Genomic DNA, 22,871 nt, shown 5'->3' on the forward strand with positions numbered 1-22,871 from the left:
GCTGTCCCAGCTGTTTCCCTTGGCACCAGGGGAAGGAGTAACTGAACCCAGGCTCAGAGCCGGCTTCTGGAGACCGTGCCCCTTTCCGGCCATCTCTGGCTACCCCCATTGGCCAGGCTGCCCCTCCCCTCCCACTAGCCCTGGGGCCCTCCCACCGCTGTCCAGATAAGGCCAGCCTAGGTCTGCTTCAGTGGGCAATAGGCACTAGGGCTGGAATGGGGCAATCCGGCTCCCCATGGCAGTGGGTGCTGCTGCTGGGACTTCTGCTCCCCCCTGCTGCCCCTTTCTGGCTCCTCAATGTGCTCTTCCCCCCGCATACCACGCCCAAGGCTGAGCTCAGTAACCACACACGGCCCGTCATCCTCGGTAAGCCCCCGCCAGGCCCCTGATGCACCAGCGAGACCTTGGGGAGCCTGGACCCTACGCCTCAGTGGCGGACCTAGCCAGGACCCTTCAGCCCCTGCATTAGCCCTGATATCTGCCTCAGTGTTCGAAGGGGCCAAAGGCTTGCCCTCCAGAGAACCTCCCCTTCCCCCACCACGCTCTTCCTATGTCCTGAGTCCTCTATCCCAGGGGTTGGGGAGTGCCTCAGGACTTGGCCAGAGCATTGCAGTCAGCTGCAGCCATACCAGACCCTGGGCCCAGCTCCACTACACCCTCACCTCCCACCCCATCCAGAACAAGATGCCCAACGCGGGGCAGGGGAGGCCCATTGAGCCCAGACCCCTACCCTAGGCCTAACCCCTACTCCCCACACCTATTTGTTCTCACCCTGGACTTTGACAATAATGACAACCAGACTTGGTGTTTGCTTTCCAGAGGCAGGGGTCAATGACCCTGGCCCCTGCGCCTTCTGCTCCTGAGGGGAGCCCAGGCTTTGGGCTACTGGGGGGGAGGGGGAGGGGAAATTGGAAAGAAGATCAGTGTCCTAAGTGTCTGGGGGTTGAGGGCAGGGGAGACCAAGGTGTGGGGCTGGGGACTGCAGTATCTGGGGCTAAGAATCGGTGGGGGCCATGAGGGATCCAAGGGGTCCGGTGCCCGCAGTGCCTGGCTGCCTGGGGAATCAGCTAGAAGCCAAGCTGGACAAACCGGACGTGGTGAACTGGATGTGCTACCGCAAGACAGAGGACTTCTTCACCATCTGGCTGGATCTCAATATGTTCCTGCCCCTTGGAGTGGACTGCTGGATTGATAATACCAGGTGCATGCCATCCCCTCCACCCCAGCCCTCATGCCCTGCCCTTGGCTATTGGCGTGCTGAATGTCCTGCTACCCACAGGGTTGTCTACAACCGAAGCTCTGGGCATGTGTCCAATGCCCCTGGTGTGCAGATCCGTGTCCCCGGCTTTGGCAAGACATACTCTGTTGAGTACCTGGATAAGAACAAGCTGGCAGGTGTGTGTATTGGGGAAAAGGGCAGGGGCTCTGGGAGCCAGAGGCAGAGCTCTCAATGCTGCTGCTGCTCCCACAGGTTACATGCACACGCTGGTGCAGAATCTAGTCAACAATGGCTACGTGCGGGATGAGACAGTGCGGGCTGCCCCCTATGACTGGCGGCTGGAACCCAGTGAGTGTCTCTATGAGTGTCAGGCTTGGGCTGGGGCGAGTGATCCCTGACACTGAAGGCCCTGACCCCACCTACCACCGGCAGGTCAGCAGGGAGAGTATTACCAGAAGCTCACTGGGCTGGTGGAAGAGATGCATGCGGCCTATGGAAAGCCCGTCTTCCTCATCGGGCACAGCCTCGGCTGCTTGCACTTGCTCTACTTCTTGCTGCAACAGCCCCAGTCCTGGAAGGACCGATTCATCGATGGCTTCATCTCTCTTGGGGCCCCCTGGGGTGGCTCCATCAAGCCCATGCTGGTCCTGGCTTCAGGTGAGTGGCGTGTTTACCCACATCCTGACCATAAGCCTGCCCCCACTCCAGCTTCTGTTCATGATGCCATCCCAGGCTGGCCTCTAGAAGTATTGCCTCCTTTCCCTGGGGCCCTGGCATGGGTACCCCAGAGCAATGAGCTGGGCCTGGACCACGAGGATGGTTCCTTCCAGAGTGACAGGGATGACAAAGGGGAAATAAACCCAGAGGAAGCAACCCCCAGCAACTTTAATCATAACCTGAGGTTGTTCCCTGTCCCCCACGGCCTACCCTCCCCGCTTTCAACTGCCTTCTGCTCTCAAGAGCCCCTTTGCCCAGGGATCTGCCCTACTAAGGGCCAGGCCCTAGGAGCCCCTCCTGCCCTTCCCTGAGCAATGGCACTAGGGACCCAGCACTGACATCACTGCTACCTGTTGGGCACAGCCAGACTCAGCCTTTCCCCTAGAAGCTCACAGTCTGGTGGGGGAAACAGACATGCATCAGGTAGTCACACCAATAAATGCCAAATAGACAGGGTCTCATTGCCTCCTTCCCAGGCACAACTCTGGTCCTGTGTAGCACAAGCCGCAGAGTCCAACAGACACTTGTCTGAGGGGAAGGAACCAGCGCTACCAGCCCACCATCATTCACACCCATCCTCAGGACACCCCTCCCTGCCTTCCTTTTGAGGCCACACAGAGGTGCCATCAGGACTTCTTGTTTAATAAGCACACATTGAGCACCTACTGAATGCCAGAGCTGTTCTGGTCTATGGCTTGGAGCCGATGTCTGTTTCGGGCAGTGACAAGATTCAGGATCCAGCTGAGCCTGGGCTGGGGGCAGAATGTGAGTTAGGGGTGGCCCAGCCTGGCTTCCTGCCCACCTTGCTCCATATCCACAGGTGACAACCAGGGCATCCCAATCATGTCCAGCATCAAGCTGAGAGAGGAGCAGCGAATGACAACCACCTCCCCCTGGATGTTTCCATCCCGCCTGGCGTGGCCTGAGGACCATATATTCATTTCCACACCCAGCTTCAACTACACAGGCCGTGACTTCCAGCGCTTCTTTGTGGACATGCACTTTGAGGAAGGCTGGTACATGTGGCTACAGTCACGTGACCTGCTGGCAGGGCTCCCAGCCCCTGGGGTGGAAGTGTACTGTCTATACGGTGTAGGCCTGCCCACGCCTCACACCTACATCTATGACCACGGCTTCCCCTACACGGACCCTGTGGCTGCACTCTATGAGGATGGTGATGACACAGTAGCCACACGCAGTACTGAGCTCTGTGGCCGCTGGAAGGGTCGTCAGCCGCAACCTGTGCACCTGCTGCCCCTGCACGGGATACAGCACCTAAACATGGTCTTTAGCAACCAGACGCTGGAGCATATCAATGCAATCCTGCAGGGCGCCTACCGAAGTGGCTCCAGCCCAAGGTCCCTGCACCCTGAATAAACCTGCCTTTGCTGCTTTAAGCCCAAAGGTGTGTGTTGTGGGTTAAGGGGGAAACACTAGGGTCCACACATCAGGATTCCCTCATCATCGGCCAAAGGCCAGAAGCTTTGTGGAATATGGGGCAAGCTGGGCTCTATAAAACTGGGACTGAACAAGGCACCTACTCTCCAGGTGAACTGTTTGGGCATGGAGACTGAAGCCAGCTGTACACCCAGCATGGGATGGGGGCACATGGAGCCTGGGGTGCACAGAGATGAGAGCTGGCCCTGCCGGCACCCAGAAGGGCAAGACACCTCTAGACAGGGCCTTTTGAGCACCTGCTATGTGGAGGACAGAAGCACAAGAGTTTAGACTCTGGTGGGGAGGTGACAGCCATTAATCAGATCAGTTCCCTGATGAAGGGTTAATTGTAAATGGAGCTAAGTCCTTTGAGAGAAAAGTATAGGAGGAGTAAGAGTCACCTACAAGAACCTGATTGAGCCTTGAGGGTCAAGAAGGCTTCCCAGAGGAGGTGGTGCCAATGCTGAGGTCAGAGGGATGAGGTCAACATGGGCCACTGAAGTCTTGGGCTTGAGCCTAAGACCAGAGCGCAGCTGTTGTTGTTAGGTGCCATCGAGTCAGTTCTGACTCGTAGCAACCCTACGCACAACAGAACGAAACACTACCCGGTCCTGAGCCATCCTTACAATCGTTGTTATGCTTGAGCTCATTGTTGCAGCCACTGTGTCAATCCACCTCGTTGAGGGTCTTCCTCTTTTCTGCTGACCCTGTACTCTGCCAAACATGATGTCCTTCTCCAGGGACTGATCCCTCCTGACAACATGTCCAAAGTATGTAAGATGCAGTCTTGCCATCCTTGCTTCTAAGGAGCATTCTGGCTATACTTCTTCTGAGACCGATTTGTTCTTTTGGCAGTCCATGGTATATTCAATATTCCTCGCCAACACCACAATTCAAAGGTGTCAATTCTTTGGTCTTCCTGTCTGTCAGTTTGTTGTACTGCGGGGGCTTGCATGTTGCTGTGATGCTGGAAGCTATGCCACCAGTATTCAGATACCAGCAGGGTTACCCATGGAGGACAGGTTTCAGCTGAGCTTCCAGACTAAGACGGACTAGGAAGAAGGACCTGGCAGTCTACTGCTGAAAAGCATTAGCCAGTGAAAACCTTATGAATAGCAGTGCAGCTGTAGAAGGGTTTTAACCACGGAAAGGTATGGAGCCATGTATGATGCTGTCCTTAGGCCAGTAACAATCCAAACGGATCTGGTCCATGGTCTGACAGCCTTAGCAGTTAAGGCTAGAGTTAGGGTTAGGGTAGGCACACCTGGGCTCTAGACTGGAAGGGGGAGGAGGAGCTCAACACAGGCTCAACTGTTCAATGGCCAGAGGAGCTGGGGTTTACCCCTCTCTGCTCTGAGGACACAGGGAGCAGGGGCTTCCCCGGATTCCCAAGCTGCCTTGAACCGGCTGAAGGTGAAAGTGAAAGACGATGCAGAAAGGGGCCAGTGGCCTCTGAAGAAAGGTGAAAACGAAAGCAGGAAGCGTCAGACGTTGCGCCCTAGCCCTAGCCTGGTCTCACTCCCACCGGCCTCGCCCCACTCCTCTGATCTATTGACCTATAGTTCCTGGACCACCCAGCCCGCCCGGAGATGCTGCAACCAGCTCTGGAGCCCCGAGGGGGCTTCTCCTTCGAAAACTGCCAGAGGTGTGTGTGGGGAGGGGCCGGTCCCGCGCAGCCGATCCCCGCCATGGGAGGGGCTGGTCCCGCGCCCCCCGCCCCCCGCCCCGATCCGGCCGTAAGAGCTTCGGAGGGTAGGGCCCCAGGGTTTTTTTTTCCCTGGTGGTAGTACTGGTGGGGAAACATGGGCATGACTCGGTTCCCAGGCTTACCCCAGGAAGAGGGAGTCCAGGACGGGCTTGGGGGGTTGGAGAATTGGGGTTGGGGAATCTTGGAAGAACCGAAACTCGGGCCACCACCTCCCTTTCCAGAAACGCATCCTTAGAACGCCTGCTCCCGGAGCTCCGGGCCCCTCATGCACGCAAGACCGGGACTACCATCGCGGGCCTTGTTTTCCGGGTGAGAGGGAGGGCAGGCTGGGGGGAACCCGGAAGAGCGGCCGGGGGACCGGCCGAACACTGAGTCAGCGGTCCTTCAATCCTCGTAGGACGGGGTCATCCTGGGCGCGGACACGAGGGCCACTAACGACTCGGTCGTGGCAGACAAGAACTGCGAGAAGATCCACTTCATCGCCCCCAAAATCTAGTGAGGACCCTCCCAGCCCTGTTCCCCCACGCAAAAACCACCCCTCGTCTCCACGCCCCGTCCCTTGCATATTAGAGCACTACCCACACCAGCCCTCCCTTCGCCCTCAGCTGCTGTGGGGCTGGAGTTGCCGCAGACACCCAGATGACCACGCGGATGGCGGCGTCCAACATGGAACTACACGCGCTGTCTACGGGCCGCGAGCCCCGCGTGGCCACGGTCACCCGCGTTCTGCGCCAGACGCTCTTTCGGTGCTGGGGGCGGGGCCAAGACTACCTGGGGACCGGGCCGTCAGGGGAAGGACGGGGCTAAGAGGTGGGGCAGGAGAGAGGGGTGTCGGGAGACCGGAAGAGGCCGGCCTAAGACGAGACGGTCAACAGGAAGGAGCGATGACAGTCATGGGGCACCGGACCACGGGGAGGGGCTGGACTAGAATGGAGGGGCGGGGTCTGGGTTCCAAAATCTGCGGGTGATGACGCCCACTCCGTCGGCAGGTACCGCGGTCACGTGGGCGCGTCGTTGATCGTGGGGGGTGTAGACGTTAAAGGACCGCAGCTTTACAGCGTGCATCCACATGGATCCTACAGTCGTCTGCCCTTCGCGGCCCTGGGTGAGCGCTTGCGTCCCTTCTCCACGATCCCCGCCCCTGCGACCCTGGCCTCTCGTTTGCACCTTTCCCCCACTGGGCGGCCGCGGCTGATCTCAGATGCCTCTCCCTCTGTAGGCTCCGGCCAGGACGCGGCCATGGCAATGCTGGAGGACCGGTTCCAGCCGAATATGACGGTGAGCGACCCCTGTCCTCCCACCGCGGAGTCACTGGTGGGAAGTGCATCCGGGTGTTGGGGGAGCCCAGAGGGACGCTGGCCCGGTGTGGAGGTTGGGGAAGGGTTCTTGGAGAAGGTGACTTCTGAGTGGAGACTGAGGGACGAGCAGAGTGTGGGGTGAAGGGTAAGTGCCATCCAGACAGAATACCGGCCAGTGCCAAAGGCTGGACAGTCCCGAGGATTCGAAGCTCAAGAGAGGTTCATTTGACTGTAGCGGAGGGAGGAGGGGACGGCCAGTGGGGCCTTATACGAAGTCTGGAGTGTGGATTTTGTTTGGGGTGGGGAAAAAAAAAAAAAAAAAGTAGATGATATATGTCTTGAAAGAGGTGGCTAAGGCCCAGGGAGGGAAACGCAGTGAGCTCATGCATTGGGACTAAAAATAGGTTGAGTGGCGACAGGCTGGTAGTAGCTGGGCAGCGAGTATAGACGGCTCTGTAAAGCTTGTAAAGAGAGGTGACAGTGGGCAGAGGGAACATGGGGTCTTAGGAGAGAAGAAAGCTGAAACTCAGGGAGGAGGGATGTCAGGGGAGAGAAGAGACTGGATGCAGTGAATGGCAAATAGTCAATGTTTAGGAATTACCAAAGTCCTCAGGCTGTGGCCTGAGCATGACACCAAAAGGGCACATCAGGCCTCAAATATCCATCATCACAGCTGGAGGATGCACAGGGGCTCCTGGTAGAAGCTATCACTGCAGGGATCCTGGGTGACCTGGGCTCAGGGGGCAGTGTGGATGCATGTGTCATCACCTGGACTGGTGCCAGGCTGCTGCGGACACTGAGCTCACCCACAGAGCCCATAAAGAGGTGAGAACAGGCAGGTGGGGAATACAGGGGAGGCTAAGGTGGGGATAAGCAGGGAAGCCAGGGGCCTGCAAGGAGAGGATGGGGCCACATTATGGGCCCATGTTGAGAGGCTGCCCCCCTGTCTCCAGACCGGGCAGGTACCACTTTGCTCCTGGGACCACGCCTGTCCTGACCCAGATGGTAAGGCCACTGACCCTGGAGCTTCTGGAGGAAACCGTTCAGGCCATGGAGGTGGAGTGAAGTAAGCTGAGGCTCAGAGCTTGAAACAAGGAAGAATAAAACCAGAAAATGCAAATACCTAAACAGAGAGCTGTGGTGTTCTTGGGTAGAGATGGGCAGGCAGCCAGCAGGGCCTGGTGGCCAGTGGGTCCCTGGAGCAGCCATCCCTTCCACAACTCCAGCACCTGTTCTAAAAGCGCCCTTCCCTATCACCTCAGGTGCCCATCCCTCTAGGAACCCAGCCCTGGCAAGCACTGCAGGTTGAAGGTGGAAAGCTCACATCTTGTTGCCTCCAAAACTTCGCTTTTGACTCTCCACAGCACAGAGGCTCCCCTCTGCCACTCCCCTACCTTGCTCTTGCTCCCTAGTCCACTGGGGACTGTTGTAAAACCCAAAAGGCCCCTTGTACAGCCCTCGCCCACAGCCTTTCCCCAGCTCCTAAGTGGCCTAGAAGTGAGCCCACACCCCTCCATGGACCCCACTGTGGGTTAAAGTGATGATAGAGGGGCTGCTCCCTGGCTTCCAGGACAAGTTCTCACAGAGTGCTCCCACCCTTACCTGTCACACCCCTCGGGTCACCAGGCACACCCGAGCTGCATACATGAAGCTGAGTGTCTATCTGCACATGCTGTGCTGTGAGGAGCAGGACTGACTCAACTTCTCTAGAATGGCTGAGGCTTGACGGGCCACAGGGCTCACGTGGGGAGAAACAACTCATTTTTTCAACAATCCCTTACTAAGCACCCAGTGAATGCCAGGCCCAGGTGCTGGGTGCTAGCAGGAACACCCTGACCTTGGAAAGATGGCTGAGCTCTTGGGCTTTGGAATTGTTAGGAGAGTTGGCCCAACCTCTGGGAAGAGTTGACTCTAGGCTGGACAACCCTAGACCCATGCTTGTGCTTTTCCCCTCAGTGTTTTATGAAAAGTTTTAAACCTAACAGAAAAATTGAATTGTACATTGAACACCAATATATCTACAACAAATTTTATATAATATTTTATTGTATTTGTTTTTATCACATATCTATCCATCTCTCTGTCCAGTCTCTCTTTTTTTTTTTTTTACTAATGTGTTCTTGAATCAGTCAAAGCCTTCACATTCCTGGAACAAGGCCAGACAACTCACCCTTTACAACTTTCCACACAGGAGTGTCTTTTCTCTCAAGCTCAGCCTGAAGCTCAATAACAGATGGGCTTCAGAAGCCAAAGGCTTGCCAGTGGGAGCCCCAAGGCCTGGAGGCTGTCACAGATTTGATGGCTGTTGCCCTTCTAGCCACAACTTCAGTCCAGTGAGTCTGCCAGTCACTGAGGGCTCACACCTTGCCGATCTATACTCCAGGCCCCTCGCAAGCATCATCCCATCAAGAGTGTGGACTCTGGAGCCAGACAGATGAAGCTTTGGGCCCAACCCCACCATATCCTGGTGGGAGTCACAATCTCTGAGCATCTTGTGAGAGTGAAAATAACTGTGATGATGTCTGTTAGGATTCACAACCTGCCGGAACCTCCCTCTGGCCACATGGCCCTAGCAGGGCTGGTCACAGGTAGATACTCCACCAGTCAGAAACACCCCTGGGTGCTTAGCAGACTTCCCTGAGAGTCTGGGGCCTCTAATAGTCCTGAGAAACTCCTTTCCTGAGCCCAGTCACCAGGTTGCCACTATAGACCTAATCTGTCCTTGGATGTGAGGTGGTTCCGGCCTGGGGGCCAATCAAAGGCTAGGCCTTGGGGGGTGGAGGAGATGAGAGCTTCACACCTGGGTTCTGTCTCATAAGTCCAGGCGTCCTGGGGCCCCTGGGTTGAGGGACCTTGGCCTAAAGAGATCCTCCTCCTGACGAGCATGGGAGGGGGCTGAGCCCACAACAGCTAGCCTGGTCTCAGGTCCAGTACTTTGGCTCAAGGATGAGGAGTCTCATAAATAGGCAGGCCCAGGTAGTGACCTCACACCTGCCACAATGATGCTGTTCAGACTGATCCTCAGCCTGGTCTTCCTCGGTGCCTCCTGGGTAAGTGGGTCTGAACAAGCCCCAGCTGAAGAGAGGCAACCAGCTCCCAGCAGGGACCCAGGGAATAGCCAGGCTGGCTGGGAGGGGAACAGGTAGGCAGAGTGGGCAGGAATGCTCCAGGCAAAGGAAAAGAAGGTGCCAGGGCAGGGAAGCAAGAACAAGGTTGTAGAGCTGGGGCCAAGGGGTAGAAAGGAGCTTGGGCCAGGCCTAGGGACCTGGGGGCCAGAGAATGTTTAGGAAGCTGGGACATGAAGGTTGAACATGCAGTTTAGAAAGAGTTCTCTGGCTACATGAAGAACATAAACCGTTAGACTTGGAGGGGGCAGGGAGGCCAAAGAAGAGACTATTCAAAGGGTCAGGGAGAAAAGTGGCCTGGGCTGGAGGGTGGGGATGGAGTTGGGGGACAGTGGGAGTAGGCTGGAGAGAGATGTGAGAGAATAGGTAGGACTTGGGGGCTGGCTAGGTGACAATAACCGAGGCAAGTACGGGGCCTCAAGGTGAGAAGGGGCAGTGATGAACCCTCTCGATTTGGACCTCTGGTGTGCAGAGCCTGGGGGTACCTGGTGGGGGGGGAGAGGTATGCTGAGATGTCACACCCCCCCCGTGCTGACTTTTACCCTCTCCTTTCCTCTCAGGGTGACTCTGGAGGCCCCCTTTTCTGCCAGAAGGAAACACATTGGTACTCACTGGCATTGTCTCATGGGGCACCTCCAACTGCAGGCCCTCACCAGCCCCATGGCCAGGCTGTGGCGTTCCCGCCATCAAACTGGCACTGATCTTCAGCCAGAGGACCATCAATGGGGAGAACGCAGTGCCACGATCCTGGCCCTGGCGGGTGTCGCTGCAGGTGTGTGTGCTCTGGAGGTGGAGCAGGGTCCCAGGTGCTTCATGCCTTGGCACAGCCTGAGCCCACCCCAACCTCTGACCCTTGACCCCAGGACAGCAGTGGCTTCCACTTCTGTGGTGGGTCCCTCATCAGCCAGTTGTAGGTAGTCACTGCTGCCCATTGCAATGTCAGGTGAGCACTTCCACTGCACCTGCCCTGCCCTACCTCCCCCTGGTGTAGATGTGGCTGCCCCAGCCCCACTCTCTCTGCAGCCCCAGCTGCCATTTTGTTATCCTGGGTGAGTACAACCGATCCTCTAATACTGAGCCCGTGTAGGTTGTGTCCATCTTGCAGGTGACTGTAACTAGGTAGCAGAGGTAAGAAGGGAGGTGGGCAGTGCAGGAGGGTGTGTTTTGGTAACCAGGAATTCAGGCATACCTATCCTAGTCCCCTCAGTACTCCCCAACCCAGGGTACCTGTGCCACTCCTGTCCTACCTGGTCCCTTCCTGGCCCAGAGGCCATCACACACCCTAGCTGGAACCCCACTACCATAAACTTGACGCTCCTGAAGCTCGCCTCACCAGCCCAGTACACGACATGCATCTCACCAGTTTGCCTGGCTGCCCCAACGGAGGTGCTCACTGCAGGCCTCACATGTGTCACCATTAGATGGGGCCACATCAGTGGTGTGGGTAGGAATGAGGGCCAAAGACCTAGGTGGGAGGGTCAGAGTGAGGACAGGACATCCTAGGCTAGCCTGACCACCCCCTCCTGTCCCACTGGCAATATGACACCAGCACGTTTGCAGCAGGTGGCTCTGCCCCTGGTCACCGTGAGTCAGGGCCAGCATTATTGGGGCTCACATGTCACTGATGCCGTGATTTGCACAGGTGGTTCTGGTTCATCCTCATGCCAGGTGAGCAGCAGCACCTTATCCTCTGTGTGGTCCCATCGCACCCCCCATGCTGACTTTTCCCCTCTCCTTTCCTCTCAGGGTGACTCTGGAGGCCCCCTTTTCTGCCAGAAGGGAAACACATTGGTACTCATTGGCAGTGTCCCCTGGGGCACCTCCAACTGCAGTGTGGGCACACCTGCCATGTATACTTGGGTTTGCAAGTTCAGCACCTGGATTAACCAGGTCATGGTCTACAACTGAGTCCACCACAAGCCCCTCTCCTGTCTCAGTCTAATAAAGACTCCAGGCTCCATTCTGTGTATTCTTGTCTGTCCTCCTCGCTCTGGGGGAAAGAGAGGCTCTTGGGGGTCCCAGTCCCCACGTGGACTTTGTTTTCTAGTGCAGCAGGTGCTGAGGAGTCAGGATCTTCCCACAGTAGCCATGCCTAGGCTGGGGCCTTCATCCCTCCTCCTGAACAATCCCTGATCCTACAACAAGGAGCAAGGACTCGCGGAACAAATGGGCAGCCTTCCCTGGGGAGGGCAGCCTGTTTATTGATTACAGAGGATACATTTACAAAATGAGTACACAAAATAAATAACTGCACATTCTCCATCCACGGTCCATGGCATGAAGGCCCAGGTGGGGGGCCTATGAAAGGCCCAAGTCTCCAAACCCCTTTGTCCTACCCTCAGAACCAGGCCCAACCTGGGCCCAAGAGGGAATAAATCCCTGGTGCTTCAGGCCTCCAGAAGCACTTGAGGGAGGTGGGGGGCTATAACGTTCAGGTTCTCTACTGCCTCCTGCCCCAGAGTACTGGTGGATGGAGGGAGGGGATGTGTAAGGCACAGTCAACTTGGCATAGAGTGGTTGGTCTCTTTGGCTTGGTTTCCCAATGGAGGGGGAACGTACAGGAAGAGGAGAGCCTAGCCAAGGTTGCCTACTGTGAGGAGCTACGTAGGGGCCAAACCCTCTCCACCGGCAAGGGCCCTGCAGTCCAGCTAAGACCAAAGCTGGGCCCTGACCCTTCCTGCCCCCTAGAAGCAGCTGTGGAGGGAGGGGGCTTGGGGATGGTTCTGGCTCAGACTTCTGGAAAAGCAGCCACCCAGCCCCACCCACCTCCCGCAGGGGCCACTTCCAGATGAGACTCAGTGGGGCCCAGACTGGAAGGTTAATGCTGTGAAAGGAAGCAGGAGCAGGCTGATGGGCAAGGCCAGCTGTGAGAAGGCCAGTGCTCCTAGGCACTCAGGGTTCAGAGGCAGGTCACAGAGTAAGGCTAAGTTCCAGGGGGAGCTGTACAGAAGCTCAGCAGAAAGGGAGAACCAAGTAGCCCAGGGAACCTCACCAATGCAGTAGTTCCTCCCTTCTCATTTCCCTCTGGAGGACAATGGATGTGCAAGGTGGTCACTCCCAGGCTGCCCACACCCATTCCAGACACTAAATGATGCCTTCATGTAGCTACAGAGAAAGGAACAACAGGAGGGCTAACAATAGAGTCTTGATGGGGGTTCCCCTGGAAGCCCCTACCCTCTGCCTTGGCCCAGGTGCCCCCATCCCCAGGTAGCAGCAGTGGGGCTCCCTTTAGCCCTCCACAGTTGGGAGGGAGGCACCTGGGGAATAAACAAGTATTGAAGGGGGAGAGGGAGGTGATGGTGGGCTCTGCAAAGGCACTGAGGGTGGTGGGCTGGGGTGGGGGGCGAGAACCCATTCATCATCAGGAGAGGGCTGAGCCTGGGCCACGCCACCTACAAGCCACCAGGATGGCCACTAAGTCCACAAGCGCCAAGGTCCATGCTATGGCCTACCACCAGAGGCCTTGGCCAGTCCTGGGGCCTGGAGGGGTATATCTAGGGGCACCACGAAGGAAGGCAGATCAAGATGCTGTTTAGATCCAGCCAGGGCACAAGCTTTGTGCCCAGCTAGGCCTCCCACTGGAGCATAATCTTGAGGATCAGGATCCCATGAAATGAAGGGGGCCAGGGAGGATGGTCCTGTAGAGGAAGGGTTGTTCCAGAAATAACTGTCCCAAGGAGTCCTGGGGCTACAGGAGACCCTCCACCCAGCACAGCATGCGCCTTTGGCCTGGGGAAGAGCCAAGAAATGAGATAGTGAAGTCCAGGTCCTGTTCCTTCCCCAACTTGTAACCAGAGCGTCTGCCCACCAGAGGGGCATCAGTGCCAAACTAGGCTCCCAGTTCAAGGGCACACAGTGCCCCCTCAGCCACCTCCATTCTGTCGTACTAGGCCCAAGCACAGGGTGAGGATGGAGGCAGCTGAAGGCAAAGAGAGGGGGCTGGAGCCACTTTACACCTACCCCTGGCCATAAAGGCTTATTCGGAGAGGACGTCAGGCCCAGACAGCACAGCACTGCCATGGCCAGGCTGGTACCATCCATGTCTGCACCACAGCTGGGCAGTTCAGCCGTTGTACTGCTGCTGGTAGCGTAGGTTGAGCTCCCGCAGCTCGCGCTCACGCACACGGCGTGACTTGTTGGAGCGTGTAGACCGGCTGGAACGTGTGGACTGGGCAGATTTGGTGCTCTGGCAACGCGAGGAGGCGCGTTTGAGGAGGTTCTGGGAGATAGAGCGGTGCAGGTTCTTCATGGATGACGAGGCTGCCATGCTCACCACCCACGGGTGCCTCAAGGCCTGCAGTGCAGTCATGCGGGCGCCAGGGTCCACTGTCAGCAGGCGGTCAATGAAGTCCTTGGCCAGGTTAGACACGCTGGGCCAGGGCTAGAGGCCAAGGAGAAGCATCAGAGCAAGGGCACTCAACACTGCCCTCCCCATCCCAACAATGCCATCACCACAGTACTCAGTCTGACCAGCATCCCTGCACTCTTCCCCTAGACAGAGAAGTACTGCCTCACTCCTCCCATGTAGAACACTGGCTCAGGCTGAAGGGCAGGGGCTGCTCTCTGGGTGATGAGGAATCTGACTCTCTGAAAAGGAAGAAAAAGACCTGTCCTACTTCCCAGGGAGCAAGCCTTCTAGGATGCCCTGGAACAAAAGCCTGGTTCAGGAAGGTAGCCTCTGCCAAGGCCTCCAAATCCTTATCCCCAGGACCACCAAAGCTCAGGGAAATTTTAAGAACGTGACCCAAACCTTCCCACCATGTTTTGAGTCAGAATTAAGCTTCAATCCCTTGATGCCTACACCAGGCCACTTAGAGGGGAACTTCCTAGTCCTTGAAAAGAGGCTTTGACTTTCCTCCAACTGACAAGGTGGTGGCAGGAGGTGAGATGGGCACTGTACTCTCTGCATCAGCCTTAGCCTCCCAGTCATGAGGAGAAAAGGAAACCATTCAAGGCAACTAGATTTCTCAGTCGACTGAAAAGGCAGGGGGCATTCCTGGGGCCTGGCAGGGGCCAGAGGCCTTTCTCTAAGGCCTTCTCCAGCCTGCATGACTTCTCTAAGCCACACGGGGGCTCCCTAGCAGTGCTGTGTGCCAGCCTCATTCTACTACATTCTGCCCCCAGGGAGGAATTCCACAAAGCCAGCTCTACTACTTTTGCCCAGTGGTGCCTCATCTCAACCACACAAGCATCTATCTGTCCATGTGGGCCTCGGCCTGCACAGCTTGTCTTCACTTGGCAAAATGCTATGCATTCTTGGAGTCTCAGGGTGAAGGACACTGGCTCAGACTCCCTCTTAGCACCCGGTGCTTATAGCAATTAGTCCAGCTGTAACTTCGAGATCGTGATTTGAAGTTTATTGTCCCCATTAGACTGTGCTAAGCAGGATGAGCCCCTACTTAGCACAGCATTGGGCACACACAGGTGCTCAGTAAAGGTTCAGTGAATAAGCAAACTAATCCAAGGATACGGCCTGGTGAGTACCCTCTCCTGGAGCTGCTTCCAGGCCACAGGGCTCAGCCAGGAGGGCCCAGATCTCCAAGTAGCACAGCTGGCATGGGCTCTAGTGTCCGCTGAGGGTGGGTGGCTCAGACCTTCCCTGAGCCTGCTACAGACGGCTTGGCTGGGATGCCAGGGACACCATCATCTTTCTGCTGGCTGGGATCAGCCTGCTCTGCCCATGGTACCCTTCACCTCAGGGGACCGCTAAACACTCTGCAGGGGGCTAGGGAAATCTATTGAGAGGCCACATTCGGGGAAGTCAGCATATCCAGGTAGCAGACACATTTACAGTGACTACTGCTGCCCCAGGCTGGGTCCTCTGACCTCCAACTCAGTACAGGGGTGGGGCAGGGAGAGCCCATCAGGAGCCCTGAGGAAGGGGTGGGGGTAACTTGCAGGTACCATCCTCATCTGCCCTTTGGAAGGCAAATCTCAAGCTGTGCTATAACAACAGGAGCTAGAGCAACAGGAAAATCACATTTCCAAACAGCCTCCTGATAGGGTTCCTATATGGGCCAGTTCGCAGGGATCCTGGGGAGACACTGGCCCTCAGGAAGAAGGCAGCCTTGAACACCCTGCAGTCCAAGAGCTGTGAGGGGACCCAGGGAACCATGGCCCCCCTCCACAGCAGCCTGGTCTACGTCCCCCTGAGGGCCTGTGTAGTTCAGGGCTTGATACCCAGGCTGGCATGCAGAGTGACTGGACCAGACAGTTGCCACAGCAGCTTTTGGCTCACAAGTCTAGAAAGTGCCATGGCTTGCTGCTGCCACCAGACCAAAAGGAGCCACTGGGAGGGGCTACCCACTGCAGACCCCAGACACTCACTGCTGCACCCATCACTCATTTGAGAGACAGAAAGAAGCAGGCCCAACAGGGCCCCTGATGGACACAGCAAACCTAGAGCTGAACAGTTTAGGTCATGAGAACACCTATGCTGCCCTCTCTGGCTTTATATGGTCACCAGGAAAAGGTGAGATCAACAGGGAACACACTGCAGCCTGGCCTGTTGGTGGTACAGCCCCAAGTCAGGGTTGGCAGGCTGGGCCAGCCCAAACAGGGCTGGGACCAGGATTTGGCCCCTACCTCTTGGTCCAGTCAAGACACAAGAGGGGTACCCTCTCTGCAGAGGATGGAGTAAATGGTGGTAAAGCTGGGTGCACCGGCCAGGAACCTGAACATGATGGATCAAGGGTTCCACTACTCATATCCACACCCAACCAAACCAAGGCCATCCACACAGCTCCAAGCCAGTGGCACCCCCTGCAGAGATGCAGTCTTTGTTGGGCCTCTCACAGACCTGCCTCGTAGACTTAAGCATCTCCATCTCCAGAGCGGCAGAGGCTCACACCAGGCAACAACTCCTGCTGCTCACTGAGCGGCCAGGTGGTTAGTACCAAAGCAAGCTGGATTGATCTGCCCCTCCCACTACCCCAGACTCTCTGCCTCTCCAATTACTGCAGACGTGTAACTGTGTGCAGAATGCCAACGGACTCATTTGTCTGAGGGCCAGCCCAGCCCTCACGGGCAGCCCCAGCTTTCCCCATCCTTGAAGAGCTGCGAGCAGCTGGGCCAGGTGGGGCCCCCAAGCCAATTCTGACTCAAGCCATCCTGGCCTGAGAATTAGCTGTACCAGTGGCACCCAACATAACCCTGGTGAACTGGAGAGTGTGCAGAGGGAGGTCCAGCAGGAAGGTGGTACAACCTGAAAGGTCCTTGCCAAACCCACTGACAGCAGAGCAGGGACTTAGGTTGACTCCCAGTAACAGCGGCCCCCAGGAACCCTGCTGAGGCTTCCAACAGGGCTCTGGAAGGAAACAGAAGGCTTCCTGTACTCACCTACCACCATGCTTCTGGCCTCAAGTCCAGTTCAGCACCTCCTAAGAAAGCATTCAACACCTGCTTCCCCAACATGCTCGGGTGCCTGGAGCCACACGACTGTCTGTCAGCCCATGGCTGGTGGCCAGGAAGCATTCTGGGCATGAGAAAAACACCCTTCGGTTTTCCTCAGCTCCAACAGTGCTGGCTTTTGCTGAAGGACTGAGCTCTTGCCTCAGTATACTTGGGGCTGGACTACGGACACACATGGGCCTCAGGTGGCTGATAGAAGGGACAGGCCCCAGGTACTACCTGGTCAGTCTCCCAGAGGCTTCCACTTGCTTCTGGGCTAACATGAGCACAGGGCTCAACAGGAGCACGAGAAAGGGACTGTTAAAATGTCAGTTCATGTCTTTGCCTCCAGGCACTCAGGTCTCCCAATGCGGCTACTCCAGCTCTGTCACAAGAGCCTCACAAGAACACTGCCCAAGCCACTACCAGTATCCTTACCTTGACCCCAGACACTAAGGAGGCAAAGGACAGTGCCAGCTCTCTGGCCCGGGCTGCAGGGAGAGGAGGAAGCTGCTTCTTTCCAGTAGCAAACCCAGCACCCAGGCCCTGCCCTAGATCCTCTGGTAGGTAGGCCTGATCACTCGCCCATAAGGTTGGCAGAGAAAGGTCCGGTGTCTCTTCTGGATGGCAGTCTGGGTGACAGATTAATGTGCTAGACTGTAAGACTGCATTCTGGGTCTACCTCTGTGCCACCAAGCAGCGTGATCTTAGAGAAGTCACAGCCTCCTCACTTTTACACAAAGGGGCTGAAAGCCATGAATTCTGAGTCCCTTCCAGTTTCTAAAAGCCCTGGATTCTAGGAATATGCCTCTCTATCTTTCTTCCTCACTTGGATGTAAGCTGACTTTACCTCTTGACGTTTATAGGTTCTTTATCCAGCCCGTGATGACTCTGGGAAAGGTGCCCTGGCAGAGAAGGGCTGAACCAAAGAGCTGCTGGGGAAGGAAGGGAGGAAAGAAACTTTGCTACCATGACTCACTTCTTCCCCCAGTTTTGCCTCAAAATGTATTTTCAGACCCATATTCCCACCCTCAGAGGCCTCCTTCTGGTACTTACATGGGCCTGAATGAGAGCAAGGAAAAGGGCACGGAGGAAATTCTGGGAAATGGAGCTTCAGGTTTACTCAGTAGAGTATGACGACAAGAATACCACACTTTGATGTTGCCCACGAGGAAAAGAGTTTTGAAAAACTCAGCAGAACTAGATCCTGTGTGGCAGTGGGGACAGCATCCCCTCCTCTGGTCAAGACACTCACCATCCTGGTGCCCCGGCTTCCAGACCAGACAGAATCCACCACCCTGGGACCCGGCAGGGGGCAGGTGGGGGGCGAGCAGCAGAAAAGAGAAGGACGTGGGGGGAGAGAGCCTGGAGGGAGAAAAAGAGGGAAAAGAATGGAATTTAAAAAGAGGCAGAAAATGAAGATAAAAATAAAATGAGAAAAGGCATGACAACTTAAAGGTTAGAAAAGCTGCATTCTGAAACTTGAGATGAATAACACAACAAAACCTTACACCCCAACCTGTTTTTGGCCAGGATCCAAGAAGTGAAGAAAAGGGACAGGAGGGAGACAGGGTGCCACTCAGAGTCAAGAAGGGTGCTGCTTGCTCGCTTTGGAACTGGGAGGACATCAACAGCCTATGCCAGCAACCAAGTAAAGCCTGCTTTTAACAACATCCTGGAACAGTCTGGAAGGTTTTGAATTTAGGAGCCTGATGCAGAGTGGTCTCTCTTTTATCCCCTCTCATGGGTTCTGCTGAGGCCCGGTGGCTCGCAGGGCCCAGCCTGGCTTTTTAAAATAAAAAACAAAACAAAACTTCCTTCCATGGTAATTTCTGAGGGAGTTTGTAGCCTCAGAGACTGTTAGCATCTCACCTACAGCTCTGGCCTCTGTCTCTTGTGGTCTGTGTCCCTGGGATCCTAAGCACAGACTCTGTTCAGGACAGGCACTTGGTCAATATGGATGACAGGACAAGAGAAAAGATGAAGGTGACTTGGCCTTCTGCTCCAAGCTGCAGGGCCACACCGGGGTGGAGCACAGTTCTGGGCGCTACACTTCCATGCGGAGACAGATAGTGTGACCTCATGTGATGGAAGAGCTGACTGGAGAGGCACAACTGGTGGGGGATGGTTGAACCAGGTCACCTTTAACCATCCTGTCTAACCGATAGTCTGCTTCCAGCTCAGAGGAGGCAGGAAGGGATGTGCGTGGGAGGCCATCAGCAGATCTAAAGAGGTCAGAATGTGGGTGAGACAACAGCTCTGGCAGCTCCCAGAAGGACAAGAGGGCCTAGAAATGACAGGGCCTACGAAAAGGCACTGCTATCCAGGTGGAAACAAACAATGAGAAGAGCAGGAGAGGGAGGGGATGGATGGAGTGCCAGTGCCTGCTCTGAACACAATCTGTGACGCACCCTCTTTGTTCAAGAGAGCTCAGTGGATAGGGTAGGGGTGGGAAACAGCAGTGATGAAAATCAGCTCTGACCCTGCTTAATGAGTTATCGTGGGTGGTCAGAGCAAGGCGCTCCTGTGGGAATGGCTAAATGCAGCAGTGTGGCTGGATGGGCACTGTTTCTGCTACACCAAAGGAGGGTGCTACTATCGGGGGAGTGTGTATGCCGGGAGCAGTGGAAGAGGGATGCCTGGAGGACAGGGCTCCTGGGAGGCAGGTGGTAGCTCAGAGGTGACACGAGGGGCTACTGCTCCTCTCCACTTATAGCCTGCCTTCTGTCCCCACGTGGCCCTCCCAAACAGACTCCTGAGCCACTGTCCAGGGAGTCACCCTGCCTTCCTCCAAGAAATCTCCAACCACAGCGACCAATGTGAGCCCACTCCCCACACCCAGTGGACCAAACCAACCACCTCTCAGTGCCCTGTCAGAGACTCCACCTGAGGGCTTCTGCTCCTGCAGCGAAGGAGGGAGACACATCGCATGAACACCAACTGTGTCCCAGGAGTTCTGTTGATGGGGGCGTCCTTTCCACACAGGTATGGGGGCATCTGTCATCCTCCCTCATGAGACCACACATGCAGACAGCGTCATCATCCAGCACTCGACATCCAGCCACCACCAGCAGGTAGGCAAGGAAGAAGGGCTTAAGGCTGCCTCACAGCAAAGAAAAATTCTAAACCAATTTGTGTTTCCTTCTGTTGTCAGCTACTGAGACAAACACAGGAAAGCTATCCTCTGACTCTGGGAGTAGGGACAGCGAGGGAAGAGTGGTGAGCTGATGGGTCCATTACAGCCCATCCAGACTGGAGGCAGGACAGCTGAGCCATTAAAGGCATCCAGCAAAATACAAGCAAGAGCCAGGAAATATACTACATGCCTCTCTGCATCCCGCTGTGCTGCCAGCACACATTTCCCATCCCAGCTCTCCCATGTCCATGGGTAGTTCTCCCCATAGTTCTGGAGTAAAGGAGTTAGATTCATCCCTGCTCACCCTGCTGATCCCTGTGGCATATGGGGCAGAAAACTGAAGAGTCAGAGAATAGGAAGCAGGAGGACCAAGCCCCACAGACACCAACCACCCTCACCTAGAGGGCAACAAGACACGCCACGCCCTCTGCCACCTCATTTTATCTTCAACATCCCAGAGCAGAATGGTAGGATTATAGTCACTGTATAGAGGCCCTGGGTGGAATAAATGGTTAAGCGCCCAACTACTAGCAATTCAAACCCACCCAGAGATGCCTCAGAAGACAGGCCTGGTGATTTGCTTTCAAGAGGTCACACCCTTGAAAGCCCTATGGAGCAGTACTTGACAGCAACTAACAACATACTCACTTTAAGAAGTAGGGAAGACAACAACAAAAAAAGCCCTGGCCCGGATGTCTTCACTGCAGAGTTCTACCAAACCTTCAGAGACGAGTTAATAGCACTACTACTGAAAGTATTTCAGAGCATAGAAAACAACGGAATACTCCCAAACTCATTCTATGAAGCCCGCGTAACCCTGATACCAAAACCAGGTAAAGACACCACAAAAAAAAGAAAATTACAGACCTATATCCCTCATGAACTTAGATGCAAAAATCCTGAATAAAATTGTAGCCAATAGAATTCAACAACATATCAAAAAAATAATTCACCATGACCAAGTTGGATATATACCAGGTATGCAGGGATGGCTCAACATTAGAGACACAATTACTGTAATCCATCATATAAATAAAACAAAAGACAGGAACCACATGATCTTATCAATTGATGCAGAAAAGGCATTTGACAAAGTTCAATACCCATTCATGATAAAAGCTCTCTGCAAAACAGGAATAGAAGGAAAATTCCTCAACATAATGAACGGCATTTATGTAAAGCCAGCAGCCAACATCATCCTAAATGGAGAGAGTCTGAAAGCATTCCCCTGGAAAACGGAAACCAGACAAAGGTGCCCTTTATCACCACTCTTATTCAACATTGTGCTGGAGGTTCTAGCCAGAGCAATTAGGTTAGATAAAGAAATAAAGGGCATCCAGTTTGGCAAGGAAGAAGTAAAAGCATCTCTATTTACAGTTGACATGATCTTATACACAGAAAACCCTAAAGAATCCTCAAGAAAACTACTGAAACTAATAGAAGAGCCTCCACACAGTGACTATAATCCTTACCATTCTGCTCTGGGATGTTGACAAAGGCCCAAAGTCAGTTAAATTGGAAAAAGACAGTCTCTTTAACAAATGGTGCTGGCATACCTGGATATCCATCTGCAAAAAAAGAAAACAAGACTCATACCTCAAACCATGCACAAAACTAACTCAAAATGGATCAAAGACCTAAATACAAAATCTAAACTGATAAAGATCATGGGAGAAAAAATAGGGACAATGCTAGGAGCCCTAATACATGGCATAAACAGTATACAAAACATTACTAACAATGCACAAACACCAGAAGAGAAACTAGATAACTGAGAGCTCCTAAGAATCAAGCACCTATGCGCATCCAAAGACTTTACCAAAAGAGTAAATAGACTACCTACAGACTGGGAATAAGTTTTCAGCTACAACATTTCCGATCAGTGTCTGATCTCTAAAATCTACATGATACTGCAAAAACTCAACAACGAAAAGACAAATAACCCAACTTAAAAATAGGCAAAGGATATGAACAGGTACTTCACCAAAGAAGACATTCAGGTAGATAACAGATACGTAAAGAAATGCTCACAATCATTATCCATTAGAGCAATGCAAATCAAAACTACAATGAGATTCCATCTCACTCCAACAAGGCTGGCATTAATCCAAAAAAACACAAAATAATCAATGTTGGACAGGTTGTGGAGAGAATGGAACACTTATACACTGCTGGTGGGAATGTAAAATGGTACAACCACTTTGGAAATCAATTCAGCACTTCCTTAAAAACCTAGAAATACAACTACCATACGATCCAGCAATACCACTACTTGCAATATACCTTAGAGAAATAAGAGCCTTTACACGAACAGATATATGCGCACCCATGTTCATTCCAGTAGCGTTTACAATAGCAAAAAGATGGAAGCAACTACGGTGCCCATCAATGGATGAATGGATAAAGAAATTATGGTACATTCACACAATGGAATACTACACATCGATAAAGAACAATGACGAATCCGTGAAACATTTCCTAACATGGAGGAATCTGGAAGGCATTTGCTGAGTGAAATTAGTCAGTTGCAAAAGGACAAATATTGTACGAGACCACCATAATAAGAACTCGAAAAGCAGTTTAAACAGAAAGAAAATATTCTTTGATGGTTATGAGACCAGGGAGGGAAGGAGGGAGAGGGGTTTTCACTAATTAGATAGTAGATAAGAACTATTTTAGGTGAAGGGAAAGACAACACACAATACAGGGGAGGTCAGCATAGCTGGACCAAACCAAAAGCAAAGAAGTTTCCTGAATAAACTGAATGCTTCGAAGGCCAGCATAGCAGGGGACCATGGTTCCAGGGGGCATCTAAGTCAACTGGCATAATAAAATCTATTAA

The 22,871-nt window shown here is 54.2% G+C and overlaps 4 protein-coding genes across 13 annotated transcripts in view; 3 read left to right on the forward strand and 1 right to left on the reverse strand.

Moving 5' to 3' along the window:
- Positions 1 to 107: 107 nt before the first annotated feature.
- Positions 108 to 4,684, forward strand: LCAT (lecithin-cholesterol acyltransferase). The gene is made up of 6 exons (XM_064273895.1): positions 108 to 366; positions 1,045 to 1,201; positions 1,280 to 1,395; positions 1,472 to 1,567; positions 1,652 to 1,876; positions 2,757 to 4,684. Exons 1-6 carry the CDS (start codon positions 216 to 218, stop codon positions 3,311 to 3,313), a joined length of 1,302 nt encoding a protein of 433 aa, XP_064129965.1. The 5' UTR covers positions 108 to 215; the 3' UTR covers positions 3,314 to 4,684.
- A 161-nt stretch (positions 4,685 to 4,845) lies between these two features.
- On the forward strand, positions 4,846 to 9,020 carry PSMB10 (proteasome 20S subunit beta 10). 7 transcript variants are annotated; one of them, XM_064273890.1, is made up of 9 exons: positions 4,846 to 5,018; positions 5,303 to 5,390; positions 5,479 to 5,576; positions 5,687 to 5,827; positions 6,071 to 6,186; positions 6,301 to 6,359; positions 7,053 to 7,204; positions 7,333 to 7,445; positions 8,763 to 8,877. In XM_064273890.1, the coding sequence occupies exons 1-8, from the start codon at positions 4,963 to 4,965 to the stop codon at positions 7,442 to 7,444; spliced, it is 822 nt and encodes a 273-aa protein (XP_064129960.1). In that variant the 5' UTR covers positions 4,846 to 4,962; the 3' UTR covers position 7,445; positions 8,763 to 8,877. The 7 variants fall into 7 exon arrangements, with proteins under 7 accessions (XP_064129960.1, XP_064129961.1, XP_064129958.1 ...); XM_064273891.1 differs by lacking the exon at positions 8,763 to 8,877 and adding an exon at positions 8,571 to 8,668; XM_064273888.1 differs by lacking the exon at positions 7,053 to 7,204 and having other exon boundaries at positions 8,571 to 8,929.
- A 358-nt stretch (positions 9,021 to 9,378) lies between these two features.
- Positions 9,379 to 12,120, forward strand: CTRL (chymotrypsin like). Its single transcript, XM_064273502.1, is given in 6 exon segments — positions 9,379 to 9,522; positions 10,070 to 10,276; positions 10,368 to 10,447; positions 10,528 to 10,609; positions 10,774 to 10,946; positions 11,037 to 12,120. Coding segments are annotated over 6 exon segments (1,062 nt in total). The 3' UTR covers positions 11,413 to 12,120.
- Positions 12,056 to 22,871, reverse strand: part of PSKH1 (protein serine kinase H1) — a 46,872-nt gene continuing 36,056 nt past the window's right edge. The window contains exons 3-5 of one of the 4 annotated variants that reach the window (XM_023556577.2): positions 21,502 to 21,597; positions 18,149 to 18,258; positions 13,726 to 13,885 (exon numbers count right to left, since the gene is read on the reverse strand). In XM_023556577.2, the coding sequence (XP_023412345.1) occupies positions 13,834 to 13,885; positions 18,149 to 18,258; positions 21,502 to 21,597 (258 nt within the window). In that variant the 3' untranslated portion in view covers positions 13,726 to 13,833. Of the gene's footprint in view, positions 13,886 to 18,148; positions 18,259 to 19,779; positions 21,598 to 22,871 lie in introns of those variants that run through there. The other 3 variants (XM_023556578.2, XR_010318866.1, XM_003417030.4) reach the window with 3 other exon arrangements.

This window comes from Loxodonta africana, chromosome 21 (genome assembly GCF_030014295.1).
Source record: "Loxodonta africana isolate mLoxAfr1 chromosome 21, mLoxAfr1.hap2, whole genome shotgun sequence".
Lineage (NCBI taxonomy): Eukaryota > Metazoa > Chordata > Mammalia > Proboscidea > Elephantidae > Loxodonta > Loxodonta africana.

Bases quoted from the DNA above. Each gene is read 5' to 3' on its own strand.
- PSMB10 (XM_064273888.1), top strand. From the start codon at position 4,963: ATGCTGCAACCAGCTCTGGAGCCCCGAGGGGGCTTCTCCTTCGAAAAC. The intron at 5,019-5,302 runs GTGTGTGTGGGG...CTCCCTTTCCAG, and splicing joins TCCTTCGAAAACTGCCAGAG to AAACGCATCCTTAGAACGCC. The intron at 6,187-6,300 runs GTGAGCGCTTGC...CTCCCTCTGTAG, and splicing joins TCTGCCCTTCGCGGCCCTGG to GCTCCGGCCAGGACGCGGCC.
- LCAT (XM_064273895.1), top strand. From the start codon at position 216: ATGGGGCAATCCGGCTCCCCATGGCAGTGGGTGCTGCTGCTGGGACTT. The intron at 367-1,044 runs GTAAGCCCCCGC...CGGTGCCCGCAG, and splicing joins CACACGGCCCGTCATCCTCG to TGCCTGGCTGCCTGGGGAAT. The intron at 1,568-1,651 runs GTGAGTGTCTCT...TACCACCGGCAG, and splicing joins TGACTGGCGGCTGGAACCCA to GTCAGCAGGGAGAGTATTAC.